General features: G+C 36.1%; 1 protein-coding gene across 1 annotated transcript in view; it reads left to right on the plus strand.

The window, feature by feature from the left end:
• Nucleotides 1-25,697, plus strand: part of Brwd3 (bromodomain and WD repeat domain containing 3) — a 109,653-nt gene that overhangs the window by 41,626 nt on the left and 42,330 nt on the right. The window contains exons 9-18 of the mRNA XM_006992318.4: nt 2,902-3,002; nt 3,475-3,545; nt 4,851-4,951; nt 11,051-11,091; nt 16,026-16,130; nt 17,351-17,504; nt 19,446-19,580; nt 20,816-20,944; nt 23,549-23,774; nt 25,413-25,580. Coding sequence (XP_006992380.1) covers nt 2,902-3,002; nt 3,475-3,545; nt 4,851-4,951; nt 11,051-11,091; nt 16,026-16,130; nt 17,351-17,504; nt 19,446-19,580; nt 20,816-20,944; nt 23,549-23,774; nt 25,413-25,580 — 1,231 coding nt within the window. The remainder of the gene's footprint in view (nt 1-2,901; nt 3,003-3,474; nt 3,546-4,850; nt 4,952-11,050; nt 11,092-16,025; nt 16,131-17,350; nt 17,505-19,445; nt 19,581-20,815; nt 20,945-23,548; nt 23,775-25,412; nt 25,581-25,697) is intronic.

Here is a 25,697-nt window from a genome sequence, read left to right on the forward strand (position 1 = left end):
CCCAATCATGTTCTACTCTCAAAATATACTCAGAATCTGGAACATTCTCATGAATTACATCTGTACTGTGTTGTCTAAAGCTACTAACATCTGTGGCCTAGATTGTTGAAACAGACTTCTCATTGCACTTCCTGCTCTGAATCCCCCCTTGTCTTAGTTCAGACTCTCCATGGTAACCAAAAGATCGTAAAATAGAAGTCAGAATCTAATTTGTAGCTTCTGTTCTCCAGGTTAGAGCTACAAGCCTTTCCAGTGATTCACAGGACTATACCAACTGGAAGCCTATAGACATTCTCAGCCTCTAGATTTTCCTTGACCTCCTCTACTGTTACTTGCTTTTCATTTTCACTCTGTTTTAGTTCCTGGTGAATTCTGTATTGCTTCTTCTCCTTTTTCCCTTTTCTCCTTCTCCTTCTCCTCCTCTTCTTATCTCAGCCTCCCATATATTATGCTAGGCTGAAATTCCTGATTTTCTTCTACTATTTTCTATCTCTGGAGTAGTCATCCCCAAATACTCACATGTTTTGTCCCCTCACTTTGTAAATATTCTATGCAGATCTTATCTTCGCAAGGAAACCATCTCTGACTTTACCATTTTAGTCTACTAACGATCTCTGTCTTCTTGCTGTATTTTTATTCATTTAATTAATTTAATTCTTGAGAATTTCACACAGGAATACTGTATTTACATCATTTTCACCCCTCCCTCCAACCCCTCCTGTGCCACCCTCTCAAATTTGTGGCCTCTTCTCCAATTATTGCTATATCTATGTACATGTGTGCGCGCGCATGTATGTACAACCTGCTGAGTATTCTTAGTGTTGCTTATATATGCATGTATTTAGGGCTAACCCCTTAGGATTGGCTAATATAGCAGCAAGCTTATCCCTAGAGAAAATTGATTCTCCCCTTCTCAATAATTCTTCATCTAGGGGTGAGGCCTTGTGAAATTTTATCCATCCACACTGGCATGTTGGGCATGTCATTTTGTTCACAGCAAAAATTTCCCTTTGGCATTCTACATTATTTACTATGATTTATTAACTGTCCTTTCATTCATAATATATTATCCTTCCAATTTATTTCTTTTATAAATAACATCAAGATAAAATTTCAGGTTCCTTTTATGCTATTTATTTTTGCTCAATTTTCTATAAGAGTTGTATATCAACATATATTAGAAATATATGGGCTTTCTTTCATGTCAGATATGGTGGTACATGCCTTTACTCCTAGGTGGTAGAGTCAAGAGGATCTCTACAAGTTTGAGGCCAGCCTGGTCTACATAGCAAATTCCAGGATAGCCAAAACTAAATAGAGAGACCCTATCTCAAAAAGAAAGAGAAATATATGTGCTTTTTTTCAACAGTCTACAACATTATTTAGCAAATAAAATAATGTAATTAATATATAGCAACATGTCAACATATGATAAAGCAATTTAAATTTAATGGGCATAATAAAGGTTTCAGAATTTTTTTTTTTTGGTTTTTTCGAGACAGGGTTTCTCTGTGTAGCTTTGCGCCTTTCCTGGAGCTCACTTGGTAGCCCAGGCTGGCCTCGAATTCACAGAGATCCACCTGGCTCTGCCTCCCGAGTGCTGGGATTAAAGGCGTGCGCCACCAACGCCCGGCCCAGAATTTTTTAAGACAATGAAATTCTCATTGTTTATGTTCTCATTCCTATGGATCACAGATCAGCAGCAAATTCAGACTAGTTGGTAAATATTTTAGATTTTACAGAGTATGCGGTCTTTGTCAAATTACTCAACTTTGTTCTTTACAATTGATAAAATAGCCATAGACAGTATAAAGTTACTGTGTTCCATTAAATCTTATTTATACAAATGGGCAGCAAGCTGACTATCATATATGGGCCATAATTTGTTGCCTCCTACTATAGATTGTAGATTAAGCTTTTAGTAAAAGTTTATTTATCTGAAGTTTGTAAAAGGCATGCTACTTGAATCCTGGTTTTCTTTATCTCTTAGGTACTAATAGACAACATTAATGGGCAAACTTTATTTCAAATTTAAGTTTTTAAGATGAACTAATTAAATTAATTTTAATATGTATAATGATTGATTTATTTTGATTTGAGTTCAAAATATTTATCAATCTCAGATATATTAATCTTTAATTATTATCTCAATGGAAATAATTATCTCCATTTGGAATTTTAGTTCTGGTATTAATGATTGAGCCCAGGGCCTTGTGCATGTTAGGCAAATATTCTAACACTGAGCTATATTTCCAGCCCTTCAGTTTTGATTTTAAAATTCATAGCCATACTGGAAAATATAGTCTGATTTTAAACTTTTTCCTATGTCTTAGCTAGCCATCTTGAAGACTGATGGTTCCTCCCTTCTTTCTGATTCTCTTCTGAGGAAATGTAAAATACTAAGAGTCAGAGGTTGAGAAGTATACTGTTATAGAGACTGTGGTCCATTTAGAATGGTTGTAGTTCTTTAAATTGCAGACTTACCTGTGTCTATTTTTTCTCAGTCTGTTTATACCACAATAATGTTAATAAAGATTTAGTATATTTTATTATATTCAAGAAAATAATTGAAAATGATTTAAATTTTAAAAAGACAAAATCCATCAGGTGTAGTGACATAAACCTGTAATCCCAGCATTCCATAGGCAGAGGTAAGTGCAGGGCCAGCCAATCTACATAGTAACATGCAGGCAGGGCAGTTTTTACAGGAGTTGGTTCTCTTCATCTACTGTCTGGATTCTGTGACTCGAACTCAGGACCTCGGGCATTTTGGCAAACACATTTACTCACTCAGCCACCTAACTGGACTGATACTGAATTCCTAAATGATTTATTTACATATTTATCCAAAGTAGTTTGAACAGGAAAACTTTATTTTTGTTTTAATTCTTTTTTTTTAAGTTTTGTCCATCAACTAAAGGCACAACTAGATACCTCACTTCAACTGGTGCTGATGGAACAATTTGTTTCTGGCAGTGGCATGTAAAAACAATGAAGTTTAGGTAAGTTTAAATACATTTTAGAAATTTTGTGAAAAATCAGTTTGTATATCTTCATTACCTTGGTGATAGAATAGTTCAAGTTTTGAAGTATGTACATGTAAATAACCCCCCTGTGTGTATTTATATCCATACTTATTTTCATGTTTAGAGATAGAATATTTTTATAAAATCAGTGTTAAGACTGTGAAATTCATAGGGAAAAGTGTGATAAGATGTATTTGAACATTTTATAATAATGGCATTAAATAACAGCAATATGTTTGGAAAACTGTTGTCAACATCTGATGTCATAAATTATATTTATGAGGTTTAAAAATTTTTAACTGAAAATGTAATAGCCATTATTAGCTTCTTTCCTTTAGCTTTTTAAAAATAATATTGATGCTAAGTAGTTCAATACTTATCAGTGTGCTAGGATTTTTGCCCATTAGATGAGCCTAATAGAATTAAATTTTTTTCTTTTTTCTTTTAGAGATCGCCCAGTAAAATTTACTGAGAGATCTAGACCTGGAGTTCAGATATCTTGTTCATCTTTCAGTTCTGGTATGTATCAAAATTTGATGCTTTTAGTACTCAAAATCATCCATGTTTCAAAGATTGATTTAGATTTTTTTATGAAGAAAAAGTTTGTGTGCTTAAAAACTAAACCTACCAAAGTTGTAAACCATGTGTTATATGCTACATGAACCTTTTTGATTAATTAGCACCTAGTAATAGTTTTTCTTAATTTAATACATTTTATATAATTCTGGTTTTATTTGGCAAAGAATAAACAGTCCCCAGCCCAAATACCCATTAACCAAATTTCCTAGCTTAACTTACAGAAAAATGTACATGGTTGTGGCTTCATATATAAGGTGTTGTAAGATAATTGTAACTGTTCTTAGAGTTTTGACATAGTATTTCTCTATAAAATATAGTTAATTATTAAAAGCTTTGACTTTTATTGTTTTTAATCAATAAGCCTATGTTTAGTATGTAATTGGTACATTTTGTTAGGTGAAGGATATGTTTGTCTTAAATGTGTCTGTCTTTTTATCTTTTTCTCTCTTTGTCTCTTATGGCAATGAGTATTGGACCTAAGGCCTTGAACGTGCTAGGCAAGCACTCAGCCACTGAACTACATCCACAATATTCTATCTTCTTTTTTACTTTTTATTTATTTATTAATTTTTAACTTTTTAAACCTGGAGGTCTTTTTTTTTTCTCCCCTGAGACCGGGGTTCTCTGTGTAACAGCCATGGCTTTCCTGGAACTTGCATTGTAGACTAAGCTGGCCTCCAACTCACAGAGATCTGCCTGCCTTTGCCTCCCAAGTGCTGGGATTAAAGGCGTGTGCCACTATGCCCAGCCAGAGGTCTTTCATTTTTAACATTTATTCATTTATTGTATATGTGTGCATATTTGGGTAGGTCAGAGTACAGCATTTGGGAGTCAGTTTTCTCCCCTCTACCATGTGGGTTTTGAGGATTGAACTCAGATCCATAGAGCTTGGCAACAAACACCTTAATGAACTGAAGCTGTCTCATTGGCCCTTACTTTCTTATTTGGATGCAAGATCTCACTTAATTGCCCTGGCTGGCCTTGAAGTCACTCTGAAGCCCTGGCCAACTTTTAGCTTATGATCTTTCTGCCTTAGCTTCCCTAGTAGCTAGAATTATAGTTGTGTTAATTGACACAGCTCTCTTGTTTTTCTTGAATTTTCTTTTTCTTTGAAATATTAGTATGTTATCAGTATTTGTAAGAAAGTTTTGTTTTTCTTGAAGGCTTGTTAGTAATACAAAGTAAAGAGTTAAATAGAACTAACAAAAGCTCCTTGGTACTATTTGTTTTGTTTTTATCTTTCAGGTGGTATGTTCATTACAACAGGTAGCACTGACCATGTTATTAGAATATACTATTTGGGTTCTGAAATACCAGAGAAAATTGCTGAGTTAGAATCACATACGGTAAGAGCAAAATATGAAACTTGTATATATTCCCTTATTTTTTAAATCTCCTTCTCTTGTCTTTTCTGATATGTACCATACTTTAATGTAGATGAGTATTAAAACTTTTAACTCAAGATGCCTCTTTAGTAATAAAGATAAAAGTGAAATTCTGGAATTTTAGTACATAAGTAGAGCCAATTTGACTGTACATAAAAGTTCATATACTTAAAAATCATTTTAAGTATTTTCATAGGAAAAATACTTTTATGAATTGAGCTTATTGATTTCGAGGGTGTATCTGACTTCCTTAGGTTGGAATTTTCCTTCTAGTGCTTTCTGTAGGGCTGGGTTTATGGATAAGTATTGTTTAAATCTGGCTTTGTCTTGGAATGTCTTGTTCACTCCGTCTATGATGATTGAAAGTTTTGATGGGTATATTAGTCTGGGCTGACATCCATGGTCTCTTAGTGTCTGCATTACATCTGTCCAGGTCCTTCTGGCTTTCAAAGTCTCCATTGAGAAATCGGGTGTTATTCTGATGAGTTTGACTTTATAAGTCACTTGACCTTTTTCCTTAGCTGCTCTTAATATTCTTTCTTTATTCTGTACATTTAGTTGTTTAATTATTATGTGGCGAGGGGACTTTTTTTGGGGGGGTCTAGTCTGTTTGGTGTTCTATAGGCTTCTTGTATCTTCATTGGCATTTCCTTCTTTAAGTTGGGAAAGTTTTCTTCTATGATCTTGTTGAATATATTTTCTGTGCCTTTGAGTTGGTATTCTTCTCCTTCTATCCCTATTATTCGTAGGTTTGGTCTTTTCATGGTGTTCCAAATTTCTTGGATATTTTGGGTCATGACTTTGTTGGCTTTAGTGTTTTCTTTGACTGACGAATCTCTTTCTTCTACTGTATCTTCAACGCCAGAGATCCTCTCTTCCATCTCTTACATTCTGTTGCTTATACTTGCAGCTGAAGTTCCTGATCGTTTACTCAGATTTTCTATTTCCAGCATTTCCTCTGTTTGTGTCTTCTTCATTTTTTCTATTTCCCTTTTCAGGTCTTGGACTGTTTCCTTCATCTGTTTCATTGCTTTTTCATGATTTTCTTTCAGGACTTTATTGTTTTCTTCTACTTTATTTGTCCTTTCCTCTAGTTGTTTATAGCGTTCTTCCCTTTTTTTTTTTTGTCTTTTCCTCTACACAAGCCTCTACCTTCTTCATAATGTTATTCATAAGGCTGTTTTCTTCTGCTTCTTCCAATTTTTGATGTTCAGGTCTAGATGTTGGAGGCGGGCTAGGTTCTGGTGATGCTGTATTGCTCTTCATTTTGTTGTATGTACTTCTGCCTTGACGTCTGCCCATCTCCTTGTTGTTCGCTGTTGGTCTTATCAGCACACTTGGTCCAGACAGAGCTGACAGATTCAGGAAGTCTCTCTCTCTTGTCCAGATGGGAGCTCTCTTGTCCAGATGGGAAGTCCGGGGCAGGATGGGAGCTCTTGTCCAGACGGGAAGTCTGGGGCAGGATGGATGCTGGGGGCCGGTCTCTAAGTCTCCGGAAGTGGCTGGGGTCTCCAGTGGATGGGCGTGGGGGCAGGGCTTGGAGATTGCAGGGTTTGCCGGGGGTCTTGGAGAAGGGGAGCCTTCCCAGTAGGGCTAGAAGGGAACCTGCCTGGTGGCCAGAACCTGGGGCCAAGTTGGGTAGGTCTTCCCCGGAGTGGTTGGTGCCCAGGGATGGGATCTACGCTGAGCCCAGGCACTCACCTCTTGTCCAGAAGGGAAGTCGAGATTATTGATTTCTGTTTTTCACAGTGTCATCAAAGGCTCAATAGAATCTAATCTTCCTTAGCAGTCTTCATTTATTTTTGTTATTAATGTTTTTTAGCATACAAAATAATCATATTCAGTGTCATTTTCATACATAGATCTTGTGCTTTGTTCTTATTAAAACTCATTCCTCCACCTCCCTTCCTTCTTTTGATGTATCCGTTTCCTCTCTTTTCATTTAATTTTACATATATTCAATTACCCTCTCTTATTCCTTTCATCCACTTGAATCTCTTTCTCCTCTCACAGTCTTCTTTCTAATTTTATATCATACACATAGATACATATGCAAATATATGTATATATACATAAGTGTGTGTGTGTTTGTATCTAGATTCCATGTATGAGAGAAAATATATTTGACATTCTGTGCCTAGTTTATTGAGCTAAACACAATGATGTCCAGTTACATCCAATTTCCTGCAAATGTCATGATTTCATTCTGCTTTATACATAGACAGAATCACATAATATGTATGTTCCACATTTTCTTTATCCATTCATCTACTGATGGACATTTAGGATAGTTCCACTTACTAGTTATCGTGAGTAATGCAACAATGAACATGAATATCCAAGTGTCTCTGTTATAGGTTGATTTAGAGTCATTTATATGAATACACAAGAGTAGTATACATGGGTCATATGGTAGTATTCCCTTTTAAATTTTCAAGAAATATCTATACTTGTTTTCATAGTGCCTCTCAATTTACATTCCCATTAGCAGCATAGGGGATGCTTTTTCTTCATATCCTGGCCATCAATTTTTTGTTGTTTGTTTTCTCTGTCATGGCCATTCTGACTATTCTGAGGTGAGATGGAATCCTAATGTAGTTTGAATTTGCGTTTCCCTAATGGATAAGAATGTTGTTGCCTTTTCAAATATTTATTGACCATTTGCATTTCTTCTTTTGAGAACTGTGCAATTTTATATATAGCAGATCCAGCTTGCTCTCACCTTGCTGCTTCATATTCTAGATACTAAATGTTGGAAGTTTATTTAAGTTGTGCAAGAGAAAAACTTAGCTCACGGTCAGGACAAATCTCTCACCCGCCAGTCCCGCAGCCGCCTAGACCCAACCAAGTATAAACACACAGAGACTTATATTGCTTACAAACTGTATGGCCGTGGCAGACTTCTTGCTAGCTGTTCTTATATCTTAAATTAACCCATTTCTTATATATATATATATATAATTTTAAAATACCATTCAGTTCTACATATCAGCCATGGGTTTCCCTATTCCCACCTCCTCCAGGACAAGTCCTTCCCCAAGGACTGCGATCAACCTGGTAGACTCAGTCCAGGGAGGTCCAGTCCCCTCCTCCCAGACTGAGCCAAGCGTCCCTCCATAAGCCCCAGGTTTCAAACAGCCAACTCATGCAATGAGCACAGGACCCGGTACCACTGCCTAGTTGCCTCCCAAACTGATCAAGCCAATCAACTGTCTCACCTATTCAGAGGGCCTGATCCAGCTGGGGGCCCCTCAGCCTTTGGTTCATAGTTCATGTGTTTCCATTCATTTGGGTATTTTTTTCAATAATTGAGTAAAACTGAAATTTATTATAAGCCACAGTCGTCCTAGGGACCTCCATGCTATATATATAGCCTCTATGGTTCTATGGGTTGTGGTCTGATTGTCCTTTATTTTATATCTAGAATCCACCTATGAGTGAGTACATACCATGACTGTCTTTCTGGATTTGGGTTACCTCACTCAGGATGATTTTTTCTAGTTCCATCCATTTGCCTGCAAATTTCATGCTTTCATTGTTTTTCTCTGCTGAGTAGTACTCCATTGTGTATATGTACCACATTTTTTTCATCCATTCTTCTATTGATGGGCATCTAGGTTGTTTCCAGGTTCTGGCTATTACAAATAGTGCTGCTATGAACATAGCTGAGCATGTATCTTTATGGTATGAATCAGCATTCCTTGGGTATATGCCCAAGAGTGGGATGGCTGGGTCTTGAGGTAGTTTGATTCTTAATTTTCTGAGAAACCACCATACTGATTTCCACAGTGGTTGTACAAGTTTACATTCCCACCAACAGTGGAGGATTGTTCCCTTTGCTCCACATCCTCTCCAACATTGGTTGTCATTGGTGTTTTTGATCATAGCCATTCTAACAGGTGTAAGGTGGTATCTCAGAGTTGTTTTGATTTGCATTTCTCTGATGATTAAGGATGTTGAGCATTTCTTTAAATGTCTTTCAGCCATTTGTGATTCTTCTTTTGAGAATTCTCTGTTTAGCTCTTTAGCCCATTTTTTAACTGGACTGTTCAGTACTTTGATGTCTAGTTTCTTGAGTTCTTTATATATTGTGGAGATCAATCCTCTGTCAGATGTGGGGTTGGTGAAGATCTTTTCCCATTCTGTTGGCTGTCTTTTTGTCTTATTGGCTGTGTCTTTTGCCCTGCAAAAGCTTCTCAGTTTCGAGAGGTCCCATTTATTAATTGTTGTGCTCAGGGTCTGTGCTGTTGGTGTTTTATTTAGGAAATGGTCTCCGGTGCCAATGCGTTCAAGAGTGCTTCCTATTTTCTTTTCTATTAAGTTTAGTGTAACTGGATTTATGTTTAGGTGTTTGATCCACTTGGACTTGAGTTTTGTGCATGGTGACAGATATGGATCTATTTGTAATCTTTTACATATTGACATCCAGTTATGCCAGCACCATTTGTTGAAGATACTTTCTTTGTTCCATTGTATAGTTTTGGCTCCTTTGTCAAAAACCAGGTGTTCATATGTGCATGGATTAATGTCAGGGTCTTCAATTCGATTCCTTTGGTCCGTATGTCGGTTTTTATACCAGTACCAAGCTGTTTTTATTACTATAGCTCTATAGTAGAGTTTGAGGTCAGGGATGGTGATGCCTCCAAGGGTTGCTTTATCGTATAGGATTCTTTTAGCTATCCTGGGTCTTTTGTTTTTCCATATAAAGTTGACGCCCATGAATCAGTATGATTAACGTAGTAAAAATGGTCATCTTACCAAAAGCAATCTACAGATTCAATGCAATCCCCATCAAAATCCCAACACAATTCTTCACAGATTTGGAAAGAAAAATTAACCCATTTCTATTAATCTATACCTTCCCATGTGTCTCATGGCTTACCGGTACCTTACATCTCGCTTGTCATGCTGGCAGCGCCTGTCTGTCTCAGCCTTCCACCTCCCAGAATTCTTCTCCTCCTTGTCCCGCCTATCCTTCCTGCCTGGCTACTGGCCAATCAGAGTTTTATTTATTAAACACAGCAACTAAATGTTAGAAATCCATTTGAGCTCAGCACGATAAGGAAATCCCTCTGCACTGTATAGACAAGCACAGTCTAGTTCATAGAGCCCTGAGAGAGAAGAAATACATGAGTGGGAAAGAATTAAGGGGGGGAATGAAGAAAATTTAATTTACAGGGGCCCAGGTAAGTACAAAAGTGTTACCAAGTAAAAATCTCCTGTTGGAATGAGTGACTTACCACTCATGTTAGTTGTTGAGGTTATATTATTTCATCAGGACATCTAAAATTAGTTAGGAAAACTGTCAGTGAGAATTCAGAAGTTATCAGTAAATACCACATTGAAACTACAAAATAATATAAATCAGAAATATGTGGCTATATAAATAGCTTAATTTTAAAAATTAAATTAATTATGAACAATTTGCTTCTGTTTTATTAAAAGTTAAGTTCAAGTGCAATTTGACAACTGGAAATTGTGAAAATGAGTATAGTGTATGAGGATGCATTTTAGCTTCATTGTCAAAGAAAGTGAAAAGAGTTATCAATTTCAGCTTCGTGTTTAAAAGAACACATGGAAAACAAGTAAAGAAATAGTTTTCTGAAGTTGTACAAATAAAACAATTGGGGAATTTCATTGAACTCAGTTGTCTTAAGAGGTAGGAAGTCACTGGTGGCTGTTCCCCTGCTTCTCTGATCGTTCAGGTTCTTACCCCAATAACTGACTCCTGGCTTTTATTGATTCACACATCATTCTATTACTGTGTTGTCTTAGGGAGGATGTAATACAGCGATACCTATTCAGAACTATGCATCTCTTGAGATGATTTACAAGCAGATTTGTTTATGTCTAGTTTGTTTGAGAATGCCACCAACTTACTTATTTTGTTCATTGTTAGAGGCTTCAGTGATTTATCGTTTTAAGCAATTTTTTTTTTAGAATTGAAAATCATATTTAAATAGAACCTACTATATAAAGCTGTTGTGTATAAATTTAGGACATTTTATCTTTCACATAACTTCATTTTATCATTTTAATCAAAAGTCTGTTCTGTTTTAGGATAAAGTTGTTGCTGTTCAGTTCTGTAACAATGGAGACAGGTAATTATGGAGTACATATTTGTATAAAGAAATATTTGATTTTTTTTTAAACATTCCTTCCAAACCAATACGGTTGCTATCCAGACATTGACTTCTCAGGAAACTCTCTTAGAAATCCTTTGCTAGGCTAAACATCTGTGTTCACATCACCTTCCCCAGAGTTAAGCTGTTTGAGCTCAGTTTACTGTTACTGCAGTTGCTCCTGGAAATTTTGTACCCTAAGCCACCTTCTGTAGTCCTGGAGATTCCCTATTGTACCCCAGTTTCACTAACTGCCAAAGGGTTTTTAGATGATCTTGGTTACTTGAATTGTTTGGGTTAGTTTTAAAGATAAAACCTAAAAGATGCATTTGTGCAGAGGGAGAGATTATTTTGTATAGTCTGTGTTACTGATGCTGTCTGCTATCGTTGGGAGATACCGTTAGACAAAGTAGCTCAAAGTTCTTTCTCACCTTACAGACACATGCATGAGGCAGAAAATAGCTATTTTGTTCCATCACTAGGTTCAAAGTCCATGTCTGCCTTCTGTGATATCCTTATCTCTCTGAAATTTTTAACTTAGTAGTGACCATAGTCTATCAGCTCTTCATCTTCCAGAATTCTTTCTTGTTTACTTTGTTTTTTCTGTTTTCTTTTACAAGAATTCTTCTGTTATTTGATTAATATGTCTCTGACAAGTAAACATTTGTTCTATTCAGATTTTTTTTTAGCATTTTGTCTTCTATTGCTCTAGAATAAATTTTAAACGTCAACATGGCATTTCCAAATTCTGGACAACTCGACTTAGTTAGACAAAGGCATTCTTTTCTCATGTGAATCTGTATATTTTCCCTAGTTGCTTTATGCATTGTTTCTAGTCCATATGTTCATATTATCTCATCTATTACTTCACTTCTACTTTCCCTCACATAAGTCCTAGCCAGAAATGTCATTCCTGATTCTATCTTATTTATGTCTCATCTGGCCTTGAAGGGTCATGTCCTACTTGGAGCCTTTCCTGGGGCCTCCAGATTTTATATTTTTTTTGCCATCCTCTGAACATTTGTATCACTGGTCTCTACTACTCATAAGACACATTCCCTATCTCTGTAAAAGCATATCTTATATACACTTAGCTGTGAACCCTCTAAAATATCTGATCCCCAGATATAATAGTCTATGCTGATCTAAAATTTGATAAAAAAAAATAGATCAAGTTAGCATACATTTGTATCTATATGCTTATATGATAACTCTGTGGGTGACTGTTTTATTTTAATTTTTTACCCCCACCCCCACCCCCCCACCCTGGGCCCAACGGCGCGACGACGCCCGGGGTGCACTGGGGACAGTCCGCCCTGCCCCCGGGTCCCAAAAACGGGACGACGACGGGGGGTGGTGGTGGGGGTGGGTGGTTGCGCTGCTGCCGGGGAGGAGGGGGGGCGGCTGTAACACTCGGGGCAGGGTGGCTTGGTGCCCACAGGTGACGCCGACTGTTTTATTTCTAAGTACTTTTGAACAGAGTAATTACAAAGATGAATTTTGATCAACTTTGTGAAGTATAAAATCAAATAATGAGGGTTGACAGTTTATCTGTATTAAGAATGACAAAACCTAAAAAAAAAATTTAAGAATAACTTAACCATATTACCATTCTTTTTTTTTTTTTTTTTTTTTTTTGGTTTTTCGAGACAGGGTTTCTCTGTGTAGCTTTGCACCTTTCCTGGGACTCACTTGGTAGTCCAGGCTGGCCTTGAACTCACAGAGATCAGCCTGGTTCTGCCTCCTGAGTGCTGGGATTAAAGGCGTGTGCCACCACCACCTGGCCATATTACCATTCTTAATTGACTTTTAAATCTATTTTTTTGAGTTCTTTCTTTTTTTATTTTATAATTTAATTTAATTCTACATATCAGCCACGGATTTTGTGTGTATGTGTATGTGGTTTTTGTTTGGAGACAGGGTTTCTTTGTGTAGTTTTGGTGCCTATCCTGGATCTTGCTCTGTAGACCAGGCTGGCATCAAAGTCACAGAGATCTGCCCGGTTCTGCCTCCCGAGTGCTGGGATTAAAGGCATGCACCACTGCCTCCCGGCTTTAAATATGTTTTTATTTATTTGTGTGTATGTGTTTGTCTGTGTGTGTATTTGTGTGTGTTAACTACATATATGTGGGTGCCTGCATAAACCAGAAGAGGGGCTTGGATGCTATAGAGCTGGAGTTATAAGCAGATGTAGGCCATATGACATGGGTGCTGAGAGCCAAATCCAGGTCCTCTAGAAGAGCAACAAGTACTCTTAACTGCTGAGCCACCTCTGTGAGTTATTATTATTATTATTATTATTATTATTATTGTTAGTTTTTTTGTTTGTTTGTTTTTCGATACAGGATTTCTTCGTGTAGTTTTGGTACCTGTCCTAGATCTTGCTCTGTAGACCAGGCTGGCCTCGAACTCACAGAGATGCGCCTGCCTCTGCCTCCTGAGTGCTGGGATTATTAAAGGTGTGCACCACCACTGCCCCGTTGAGTTATTAATTTTTTTTTCCTTTCCTTTTTTTTTTTTTTTTTTTTTTTTGGTTTTTCGAGACAGGGTTTCTCTGTAGCTTGGGAGCCTGTCCTGGACTAGCTCTGTAGACCAGGCTGGCCTCGAACTCACAAAGATCCGCCTGCTTCAGCCTCCTGAGTGCTGGGATTACAGGCATGTGCCATTACCGCCCGGCTGAGTTATTAATTTTTTTAAGACTTAGTGTTTTTTTTTAATTTTTAATTGTGTATGTGTGCATGCATAAATAAGTGTGTCCACATATGTGTGGGTGCCTAAGGAGGCTAAAGAGATCAGGTCCTCTTGAGCTGGAATTAATAGATTGTGAGCCTCCTGATATGATGCTGGGAATTGAACTTGGGTCTTCTAGAAGAGCAATACATGCTCTTAACTGCTGAGCACTTATTTTTACTTTGAATTCTCTCTCTCTCTCTCTCTCTCTCTCTCTCTCTCTCTCTCTCTCTCTCTGTGTGTGTGTGTGTGTGTGTGTGTGTGTGTGTGTGTGTGTGTGTGTGTTTCTACATGGGGTATGTGAACCTGAGTACAGTTGCCTACAAAGAGAGTCAGAAATCCTGAGCCATTTCTCCAGCACCCATGTTACTATTTTTTCCTAGTAAAAGAACCTGAAATTTTAATTTCTTGTCTATTTGTAAATGTGTATTTCAAAAGCATTGTTACTACGTCTTAACTATCAGAATTTTCTTTAAAAAATTACAGGATATTTAAAAATTTAATATTCAATATATTAAGTATTATAAATTGATCCTTTCTTACAACTTTTCTTAAGATTCTTATTCTTTTCAAAATATAGGGAAACAATTTGGCAGTACACATCAAGAGCTTTTAAAGATGTACCTCTTTTAACTCAGTACAATATATGAGATTGTACAAAGACAGCTAGAGATGCCCTTCATAACATTTTAAGTTTAAAGCTATAAAGTAAAACGAATATGTCTTAGTTAGGATTTCTATTGCTGTGAAGAGACACTATAACCATGACAACTCTTTTCTATTTAAATTTTTTTAATTAAGAAAAGTTTTTTGTTCATTTTCCATACCAATCAAAGATCCCCTTCTTCCCTCCTCCTGCTCCTCCAGCCTCCCCCTCCCAACCCACCCCCCATTCTCTTCTACATGAGGCAACTCTTATAAAGGAAAACATTTAATTGAGGTGGTGGCTTACAGTCTCAGAGGTTTAATCCACTATCATCATGGCGAGAGCATAGTGGCATGCAGGCAGACATGGTGCTGGAGAAGGAGCTGCTGCTGCATGTTAATATGCAGTCAGCAGGAAGTAGACTGAGAGTCCTGCATCTTGAAGGCAACAGGAAGTGTTCTGTGACACTACGCGGTATCTTTAGCATATATGAGACCTCAAAGCCACCTCCACAGTGACACACCTCCTCCTAGAAGGCCACACCTACTCCGACAAGGCCACACTTCCTAACAATACCACTCCCTTTGGGGGGCCATTTTCTTTCAAACTACCACATAATATGATTATTGATCATTATGAGCTTCATTAAGTAAAATTTGATATATATATCCATATAGTTGAACACTTACTGAAATTGATGTACCTTTATATTTGTAAATGTAGATTAAGAGCTACAAAATACAGTTATGAACAACCTTGTATATGGTGGGATTCTGTTTCCTAAGGAGAAAAGGGGTCAATATATGTTTCAATGAATTTTTATTTTTTTCATAAGTCTCTTAGTATATAGCTCATGCTGGCCTTGAACTTGTAATATTCCTGCCTCATCTTCTTGAGTGCAACAGGCATGCAAACAATGTCTGGTTTAAATGCATGTCTGAAAGATCAGAAAAAATACAATATCAAACTTGTGGGTGAACAAATGTTCTATAAAAGGTAGCTCATAATAAACATTTCTGTATATTTATAGCATTGTACAACCTTCAGTGTTAATCTTTGAGCAAACATGTTCTTTAACCCAGTAGCATGCTCATTCCCTTTAGCTGTGAATCCTCAAGCCTATCATCACTCTTTTCCCACCACTGGGCAACAGTCCTTCCCGTTGTCATTAAACTTACTTGTATGTTCAGTATTCACCCACATCACAAAATGTATCAGGTTTTATTATTGAATGTTATATGAATGCCATACTTAATTTATCCACTGGTAAACGTTTCATTTGTTTCTACTTTGGGGATTATTGAGTGCTTATGTGGACTAATGGTTTCATTTCTTTTGGTGGATTTGTCCCTGGAATAGGATTGCTGGGGCGAAAGGTAAACTTTATGTTTAGCATTTTAGGAACTGACAAACTGTTCTTTAAAATCAGTGTACTGTTTTACATATTCCAGTAGTGTATGAAGGTTACTAATTTTATAATCAAGAAAATGTGATGAGTTTTGGAAAAAATAACAAGGTTATTTTAACTTTTTTCCAGTTTAAGATTTGTTAGTGGAAGTAGAGATGGAACAGCAAGAATATGGCAGTATCAACAACAAGAATGGAAGAGTATAGTGCTAGATATGGCTACTAAGATGAGTGGGTAAGAATGGATGTTAGATATTTCAGGGGGTCTCCCATGGCTTATCGTCCTTTGCATTGCCCCATATTTAATAATGCCTATAATTTTTATGTTAGTAAATAGTTTGAAATTAATTACTAGGCATGACATTTACACCTTTATTCAGTCTCTTAGCAACTGTTCCTTTGCTGCTGATTGACTAGAACATTGCTGAATACTGTATTAAGTTTACCTTTTACTCTAATTGCTGAGGACTCCCTTATATTTCATATTGTTAGCATTTATACTTGGCATTATATATGCATTTAATCAGTATCTGGTTTCATCAGAATACTGCTTATTAGAAGATATGTCAGTCTCTTTGAAATAATTAGATTTATTCATGTTTGACCTTTAAATTGACTACCTTATTAGTCACGGACAGATATTGTTAATGCCATAGTCATTTAAGTAAGTAATTTGCTGATACTTATTTATAAAGCCTATTATTTTTAAAATTAATATTTAAAGAGATAATATCAACCCTGTACATTTTTGTATTGTCTGGCAGACAACCTGATCATACTGTGAATTTTATTTTTTAAGATACAGAGTTCTTTCTGGTCTCACTTTTTGTGTGTGCCCAAGCAACTATTATATTAGTTTGGTTTTTATTGCTGTGATTAAACATCATAGCCAAAAGCAACTTGGAGAGGAAAGGGCTTATTTCATTTTACAACTCCCCGATCATACTCCATCAGTGAAGAACTCCAGGCAAGAACCTGGAGGCAGGAACTGAAGCAGAAGCCATGGCTAACACGACTTCTTAGGCTTGCTCTCTATAGCTTACTCAGCTTGCTTTTTTACCCAGAACCTCCTTCCCAGAGGTGGTACTACCCAGAGGAGGCTGAGCCCTCCCTCATCATTAATGGTTAGTCAAGTAAATGCTCTAGAGTCTTACCTAAAGACTTAATGGAGGCACTTTCCCAATTGAGATTCCATCCTCCCACATGACACAAGCTTGTGCAAAATTGACAAAAAGCTGACCACAACTATTTACCTACCATAATTTTAGCCTTCACGGCCATCAATATATAAGTAGTATTCCATGATGGGGTACAGGTTTTTTTTTCATGAATACTCTTAGACTTTTTTTTATCTAATCACTTGCATTCTCCTAGAAAATTTTGTCCTAGTTTGCTGTTTTGTGTTTACCTTTGTTAAAATATGCAAGATACAAATATTTCAAATTTTTGCTTCAGGAATAATTTGGCATCTGCAGAGGACAAAGTCACTAAGCTAAAGGTGACCATGGTGGCTTGGGATCGTTATGACACCACTGTTATTACTGCAGTGAACAATTTCCTTTTGAAAGTTTGGAATTCTGTCACAGGGCAGCTTCTTCATACTTTGTCTGTAAGTATTATACTTTTTAATAGGAAAAGAAACTATTTAAGCCTAGTGAAGTGGTGTGTTGTAGGTCCAATGCTTAGGAGGCTGAGGTGTGATGATTACTTTAACCTAGTTTGAGAGCAGTCTGGTCAGTATAGTGAGACCTTGTCTCTAAAAAGAATGAAAAAGGTCAAAGTGCATTATTCTAGGAACAAGACTTTTAAGTTTTACTTTCCTTTCTATTACTTGCTAGCCTTTGGAGAATATTTTGGGGGTCTTTTGGTACATCCACCAGATAGGACTAATATATGATTCACCACTGAAAACAGGAATGGTGTTTTTATTATTTATTAAGTTATTCATTCATTTCACATCCTGACCACAGTTTCCCCTCCCTGCTTTCATCCCATTCCCCCAAAACAATTCCTTCCCCATTTCTGTTATAGCTGTTAATTTAATAAATCTATGTAAAGTTCTGTCTTTGTAATTACCTTAAAGCCCTGTTTAGGGACGCTCTTCTTCTGGGCTGACTCATACATCACCTGTTTTCACTGAATTGTACAGTCCTAGACAAGGCTACTTTTCTCTTTTTTTGTCTTTGTTTTTTTTTTCCCCTTCTTTGTTTCATGTAGCTCAGGCTAGCCTTAAGTTTTCTATTTAGCAAATGAGGACCTTGAATTTCCTGTTCTTCCTGGTTCCATCTCCCAAATCCTGGGATTATAGGCACGTGCCATCACATGGTTTTATGCAGGGGTGTGATACTAGGCAAGCACTCTGCCAATTGATCTAAATTCCAAGCCCTTCATTTCATATAGTACTTACATTTCAATTGTAACAGTTTATATCAGGGTCTTGGTGGGGCATAAAGCTATTCCATTAAAATAATGCCTCCTGAGCATTTACTGTATGAAAGGTTCTGGACCAGGTATTAGATATCAGTGGAAAATTAAGTAAAATTTTCTCCTTATAACTTATTAAAAGAGAAATAATCAAATACGGGTTGATTCTGAAAAGTGCAAGATGTACCAATTCAGATTTCTACCAGTGATCAGATCTGATCTGGGAGAGACTTTTTCCTAATGTACTCTGAAATAGATATGTCATTACCATTTGAATTATCAATATATCAATTCATGCTTTTTTGAATATTCTTTTAGGAAATTGAAAAGTAGTGGCAGTTCAGATTGGTTCTTTAACAGAGATCTTAGTTACAGAATAGAAAGAATATTTTTAGTAGTCACAGGAAAGAATTTAGGTTGTCTTCAAGTTATTGATGGTACTTTCTGTAATGGAATTTTACCTATTTATCTTAGCAATTTATATTTTGAGCCGGTCTGCACCTATTTTTTTTTTTTTGAGGTAAGGTTTCACTATCTAGTTCAGATTAGACCTGTGAATTCTGACACTACAGATACCATGGTGAAAATGTTAGATGGAAACCAGTCAAGGTTTTTTATCATGGTAGTAGGGGTGGATGGTAATGAAATATTCTATTTTCTTTTTTTCCTTTCTTTGTCCTCCAATCCATATTTTACTTTGAGATCCTATCTTGTATAATTCCGACTGGCTTCAAACTCACTTTATAGTCACGGGTGGCCTCCGATTGCCCACATGCATGCCTTGACTGCTGGAAATACATATGCCATCACAGCCTGCTTGTTGTATTTGCTGTGGCTTTTAAAAAATCAATGAAGTCCTACATCTCCAAATTACATTCCAGTGGTTAGTGAGCATTAATTATCTTTCCGTGTCTTATCTAAGACTATCAGGTTTATAAAACGAGCAGTTCTGCATTTAAGGCCCTCTAAACTAAAATATTTATTTATGAAGTACCCATGAGTGGATGCTAGTCAATTGGTATGTATTAATTCATCTCAACTAGCCTTCTAGTGCTCAAGATCTTTTGGACAAATAAACCAGACATCTGGTGTTGCTTTTCATTTCTAATATTGATTTTCATCACAGGGGCATGATGATGAAGTATTTGTTCTAGAAGCACATCCATTTGATCAAAGGATCATACTTTCAGCGGGTCATGATGGGAACATTTTTATTTGGGACCTTGACCGAGGGACCAAAATTCGAAATTACTTTAATATGGTAAGAAACCTATGTTTAAAGTTCATATTAAATCTTACTTTGCTTTTTTGATAATCCAGTGGCCTACGACAAAGGAACAGCTTGTCATCTGTGTATAAGTCAGTGAAATAATTCAGAGAATGACTCAGGGGCTTAGAGTTAGATCTTTCAGCATGGCTACTTATTTTGGTGTTAGCATTTTTCATATTCTGATATGTACATCTAAACTGAAATGTTCAATCAAATTTCTTACAATTGGATTGAAAATGTAAGCTAAAATACCAAAAGATCTATGTTTAAACTGTAATTTCAATTCATGAATACAAAGAAAAAATTAAATCATGAATCTGTCTATGGTATACACCTCAACTATATGAGATTCATAGTCCAAAACTTACTTGCAAAATATATATTCGTACATATATACATGTTCTTTTATTGTTGTTGTTGTTGGAGGAGACAGTACCTCATATAGCCCAAGTGTACCTCAAACTCTCAGTGTAACCAGCAATGACCTTTAACTCCTGATCCCCCTGCACTACCTCCTGTGTTCTTGGATTTCAGATGTGCACTGCCATACCTGGCTGTGGCTTATTTTTTTGTTTCTGAGACAGGATCTTGTGTACTGATAGAGATGGTTGTGACATAAATCTCATAGAAATGACATAAAAAATTGGTTAGTTATCATTTCTCTGAGTAAAATATCATTCTTCTATGATGAACATACTCATATCTTGCACGTTTAGGGTCCTTTTCTTAAGAATAGTTCCAACTAAACAATGCTAAACTGTGGCTGGACCTTTGATCTCACTTCTACAGACTTTATATAGATCCAGATCATTGATAATACTATCTCTTTTGTTAGTGGATAATTTGCATAATTTACTTTTAAGATAGTTACTGAAAGGCTTATCTTACAACTGAAGATATAAAAATAATAGCTTCACTTTGTTGAATAGCACCATTGTCAGTTTGGTTGCACATAGATCCTTTTAACTCTCCTTCTTCATCCATTTATTATTTCATATGTTATTATGTTAGGTGCAGTTGTTCATTGTGTCCACCTCAATTTTCTCCTCCATAATTATAGTTCAGAGATTTATTGTTTACTCTAGGGTTCTGGCTACAGAAGCTAGAGAGTACACTGGAATGTTGATTCATCACATAATTCAAGGGAATAGCTAGGAGAAGCTATTGCCTACTTAATATTTGAGAAGGACTCTTAAAATGACTTAAAAGACTCCTCTGAATTTCAGATTGAAGGCCAAGGTCACGGGGCAGTGTTTGATTGTAAATTTTCACCAGATGGAAACCATTTTGCCTGCACAGATTCCCATGGGCATTTGTTGCTATTTGGCTTTGGATGCAGTAAATACTATGAAAAGGTTAGTATATATAATTTTTGTTACAGACAATAATTTGGGATTGTACCATTCATTGAAGTTTTTCATTGTATGTATTCATGAAACATGGTACTGTGTTGCATGAGATTTTTGTACAAATCTATATTGTATATTGAGAATATGTCCTTCCCTTCCCTTTTCTCTGTCCCCCCCCACTGTAGTCCCCCCCAGATAGTTTCACTTCTTCATTCATGTCATAAGTATAGATTGCTTTTTGTATCGATATGAAATCTAGGACCCATGTATGAGAGGAAACATATTTCTCTTCTTTGGTGCTTTAAAATTTTCAGAGTACAGATTTTTTACCTTCCTTGGTTAGGTTTATCACAAGGTATTTTAGTTTCTTTCTCAGGCTGATATGAGTGGGGTTGTTTTCTTGATTTCTTCTTGGGTGTGTTTGTCATCAGTATAAAGAAAGGCCACTGATTGTTTTACATTAATTTTGTATCCTTCTGCTGCTCTATCAGCTTTATCACCTCTAGAGTTTTTCTGCAGAAGTCTTCAAAAGTGTTTTTTAGATTTATTCATTTTATGTATATGGATGTTTCACTTGCATGTATATATGTGCACCATATGTATGCCTGGTGCCCTCAGAAGTCAGAAGAGGGTACCCTGGAACTGGAGGTACAGACGGTTGTGAGCCAATGTGTGGGAACTGGGAATTGAATACAGTCCTCTGCAAACAAGTGCTATTAACTGCTGAGCCACCTCGCCTAGTCCCATGTGGTGAAGTCTTTAGAGTCTCTTGTGTATACAGTCATATTATCTGAAAATAAAGGAACTTTGATTTCTTCGTTTCCTTTATAGCTGTCTCTTGTCTTAGTCTTCTAAGACTTCAGACACTGTATTGAATGAGAGTGAAGAAAATAGGCCTGCTTGTTCTGGCTCTTGTTGAAAATACTTTTGAGTTTAACTTATTTACTTTGATGCTTACTATAGTTTTTTATCATATTTATCTTATTATGTTGAGATATGTTACGTGTTTTGAACTTCATTTATTTTATGTGTATGGGTATTTTGTATGTATGTATGTATGTTTGTACATCACATGCATGCCTGATGCCAGTGGAGACTAGGAAAAGGTGTCAGAGCCTCTGGAACTGAGGTTCCAAATGATTGTGAGCAACCACGTGGGTGCTGGAGATTGAACTCCAGTCCTCTGGAAGAGCAATCCGTGCTCTTAAGTGCTGAACCACCTGTCCAGCCCACACTTCCTTTTTTAAAGATTTTATTTTCATGTGTAGATTTGTGGGTGTCTCTGTGGGTATGTTCACATGAGTGCAGTGCCTGTGGAGGATAGAAAAGGCCGTTGGATCTCCCTGGAGCTGAAGTTGCTGGTAGTTGTGAACTGTCTGATGTATGTGCCAGGAAATGGACTTGGGTCTTCTGGAAGAGGAGTGTGTACTCTTAACTGCTGTGCTGTTTCTTCAGCTTCCAAGATGTGCTGCTTCTATTCTTTAGTACTTTTCTCATCCTGGGATTTGTCAGAAAGAAGCCTTCCTGTATTAAATGAGATGATCCTATGATTTCTGCCCCTCAGTCTATTTGTGTGATAGATTTATTGACTTAGGTATGTAGAATCATCTCTTCTGAATTGAATCAAGCTTGATCATGTTGAGTGACATTGTTGATGTGTGCTGGAGTTTGGTTTGCAAGTATCTTATTTTTGCTTCAATGTTCATTAGGGATACTACTCTACAGTGTTATTTTTGTTCTGTGTTCATCTGGTTTTTGTATCAGGGTAATAATGGCTTTGTAAATAGATTTTGGTAGCATTCTTTCCTTTTTCTGTTTTATGTAATTACTTGAGGAGCAATGGTGTTAATCCTTCTTCAATGGGCTGATAGAATTCAGATTTTTTTTTAAATTGAGAGTTTTTTTTCCCTTGATTGGTTCAATCTTGTTGCTTGTTATAGTTCTGTTTAAATTGTTTATCTCATTTTTGTCTAATTTTGTTAGGTTATATATGTAGTCCTCCATTCACATCTTTCAGTTTTTCTGCTAAAAGGCTGGCATCAAACTTACTGCAACCCTCTCCTCTGTCTCCCAAGTGCTAGGATTATAGGTATGCTGTGGCACACACAACTGGTTCTTTGTATTTTATTAGCTGTGAATCTAGGGAGATTGTGGAATCTTATAGTAGGAAGAGACCTCACCATCATTGAGGTTAGCTCAATAGCTTTTAATATTGTTGATTTGGTTGATGTTTATCACTCTCATTATGCATATTATGCTTCATTTATTCTTACTTGAATAAAAATAACTCAAGTTATATAGGTTTGTGTGTTTGTTTTAAGTCAAATCAAAATACACAACTTCTGATAGATTGTTGCCTTATTTCTTATCCTAATTAGGGAAATATAATATGAGGTCTTTAAAATAATGCAAATCATAGAATTTCATAGATAAGAAAACTACTATCTAGGTCATTTGTTTCTTCCTAGAGGAACATATGACAACATAGAACTATGAGAGAACATTAAAACTGTGTGATTCAAAATATATATGTGCTTTTGGAATGAAAATAAGGGCCCAGACTATATATCTCTGGTATGCTAAACACTAACAAAACATTCTCTCACAAAGATTCCAGATCAGATGTTCTTCCACACTGATTATCGACCACTTATTAGAGATGCAAATAACTATGTATTAGATGAACAAACTCAGCAAGCTCCTCACCTCATGCCTCCCCCATTCTTGGTGGATGTTGATGGAAATCCTCATCCTACAAAATTTCAACGGCTGGTACCAGGACGGGAAAATTGTAAAGATGAGCAGCTCATTCCACAGTTGGGATATGTGGCTAATGGTATGTTATCTCCTGAAGCAAATTTAAAGTGTTGCAGATGTATGTTCCTTACTAAATTCTGAAAAAGGTTATAATAGGCACTATATATTATTTTTGTTAATTTTTACTTGTACATTATAGCTTAACAGAGTAGTCTTTCATTGTTTAGCTCTGCTGTGCAAAAGTAACTGGTTTAAGACAAACAGTAACATGCCCAAGAAGTAATTTGTTCACCTACCACAGTGGAAACCATTGCCATATGTATGACCTTGTTCTGTATAGTGACTTCTGGTAATAATTAAACTTAACTAACTTTACTATATTAAGCTTAATTGGTAAAATTATATTGATTATAGTATGAATAGCTCGTTTTGAAAGCTGCTAGTTAATGAGCCCCCAAAAAGGAGACTGGGTTTCTTCAGATAGATGTTTCAGCTGTGTAGACTGACTGTCTTTTCTGCTTCTTCTTCCATAGAATGCCTTTGCATTGGTTTGGTACTTAACAATTTTCATTTAATTATAGAGGAGTAAGTTACAGATTTGCAAATAGTTTCCTTTCCTCCTTAAAAATGGTTTTTTGAAACAGGATCTCACTATGTATTCTGGGCTAGCTCATTTGCATTTCTTCTGTCTTAGGCTTCTTACTGTTGGGGTTACAGGCATGTGCCACCACACCTGTCTTCTGTCTGGATTTTCTTTCTTTGCTATGAAATTGATGCTTGAATTGACCTTCATAAAATAAAATGAAGTAAAAATTTGTAAGGCATTCTAGTAGCATTTGGTTACTCTGATGATTTAATATTTATTAACCAAGAGAAAAATGTAAATAATAAATACAATATTAGACTGAAACTATCTAAATAAAAACTAATTTAGCATGCTTAATATTACAAGAACTAATTACTTCAATACTCTGTCAAATGCATTTGATCTAATTTCAGGGCAAGATGAAAAACAGGACATGATGCATTTAAGAAAGATAAAAGTCAAAGTTTTCACTCAGAAATAAATATTGAATTTGAGTTTATCATAAAGATAATTTTCTACTTATTAAGACACTAGTGTTATAAAAATGAGAATACTTATTTACTTAAAAGACTTAATTTCTTTCATAATGCAATTTTCATAAGAAAAAGATGCAGAACATTCTAGGTAACTGTGACTAAGCTTGTTTATAAATTACTCAGGCCAGGCATGGTGGCTCACAGCTGTAATCCCAGCACTCAGAAGGCTGAGCAGAAGATTGCCATGAACTCAGGCCATGCCCGACTATATAGTGAGTTCCAGACCAAGTTGGGTTACAGAGTAAGACCCAATGTAAAAAAAAAAAAACTTATTTAAATCTCTAATTCTTAGAATATAGCATATAAAAACTTGTTTTAAAATGGACTATTTAGCATTATAATTATTCCTTAAAATGCCTTGATAACGATGTCTAATTTAGGACTATTGGTTAAATCAGGTACAAATGCTGAATCATTAAATATATTTTTAAAAACTCCCATAAAGTGTTATTTCATGTATACTTTATTTTTAATTTAAATTATTTCTAATTACTTCTCTCACAATTTATAAGTTAAGCTTACTTTTTTTTAACCATATTAAGGTATAGTAAAATGTAATAAATTTATCTGACTTTCTGTCTTTGGTCTCATTAAGGTGACGGTGAGGTGGTAGAACAGGTAATTGGGCAACAAACCAATGACCAAGAAGAAAGCATTCTTGATGGGATAATCAGGGAGTTACAGAGAGAACAAGATCTCAGACTAATTAATGAAGGAGATGTTCCACATTTTCCAATTAATAGATCATATTCTGTTAATGGTGGTAAGTAGTTGTATATTTGTGGAAAGTACAAAAACATATTTCAGCTATTTTACTTATACCATGTGTAATGTATAATGTGATGACATTTCATATTTATAAATGCAACCGTTTTAATTA

The sequence above is a fragment of the Peromyscus maniculatus genome, chromosome X (genome assembly GCF_049852395.1).
Source record: "Peromyscus maniculatus bairdii isolate BWxNUB_F1_BW_parent chromosome X, HU_Pman_BW_mat_3.1, whole genome shotgun sequence".
Lineage (NCBI taxonomy): Eukaryota > Metazoa > Chordata > Mammalia > Rodentia > Cricetidae > Peromyscus > Peromyscus maniculatus.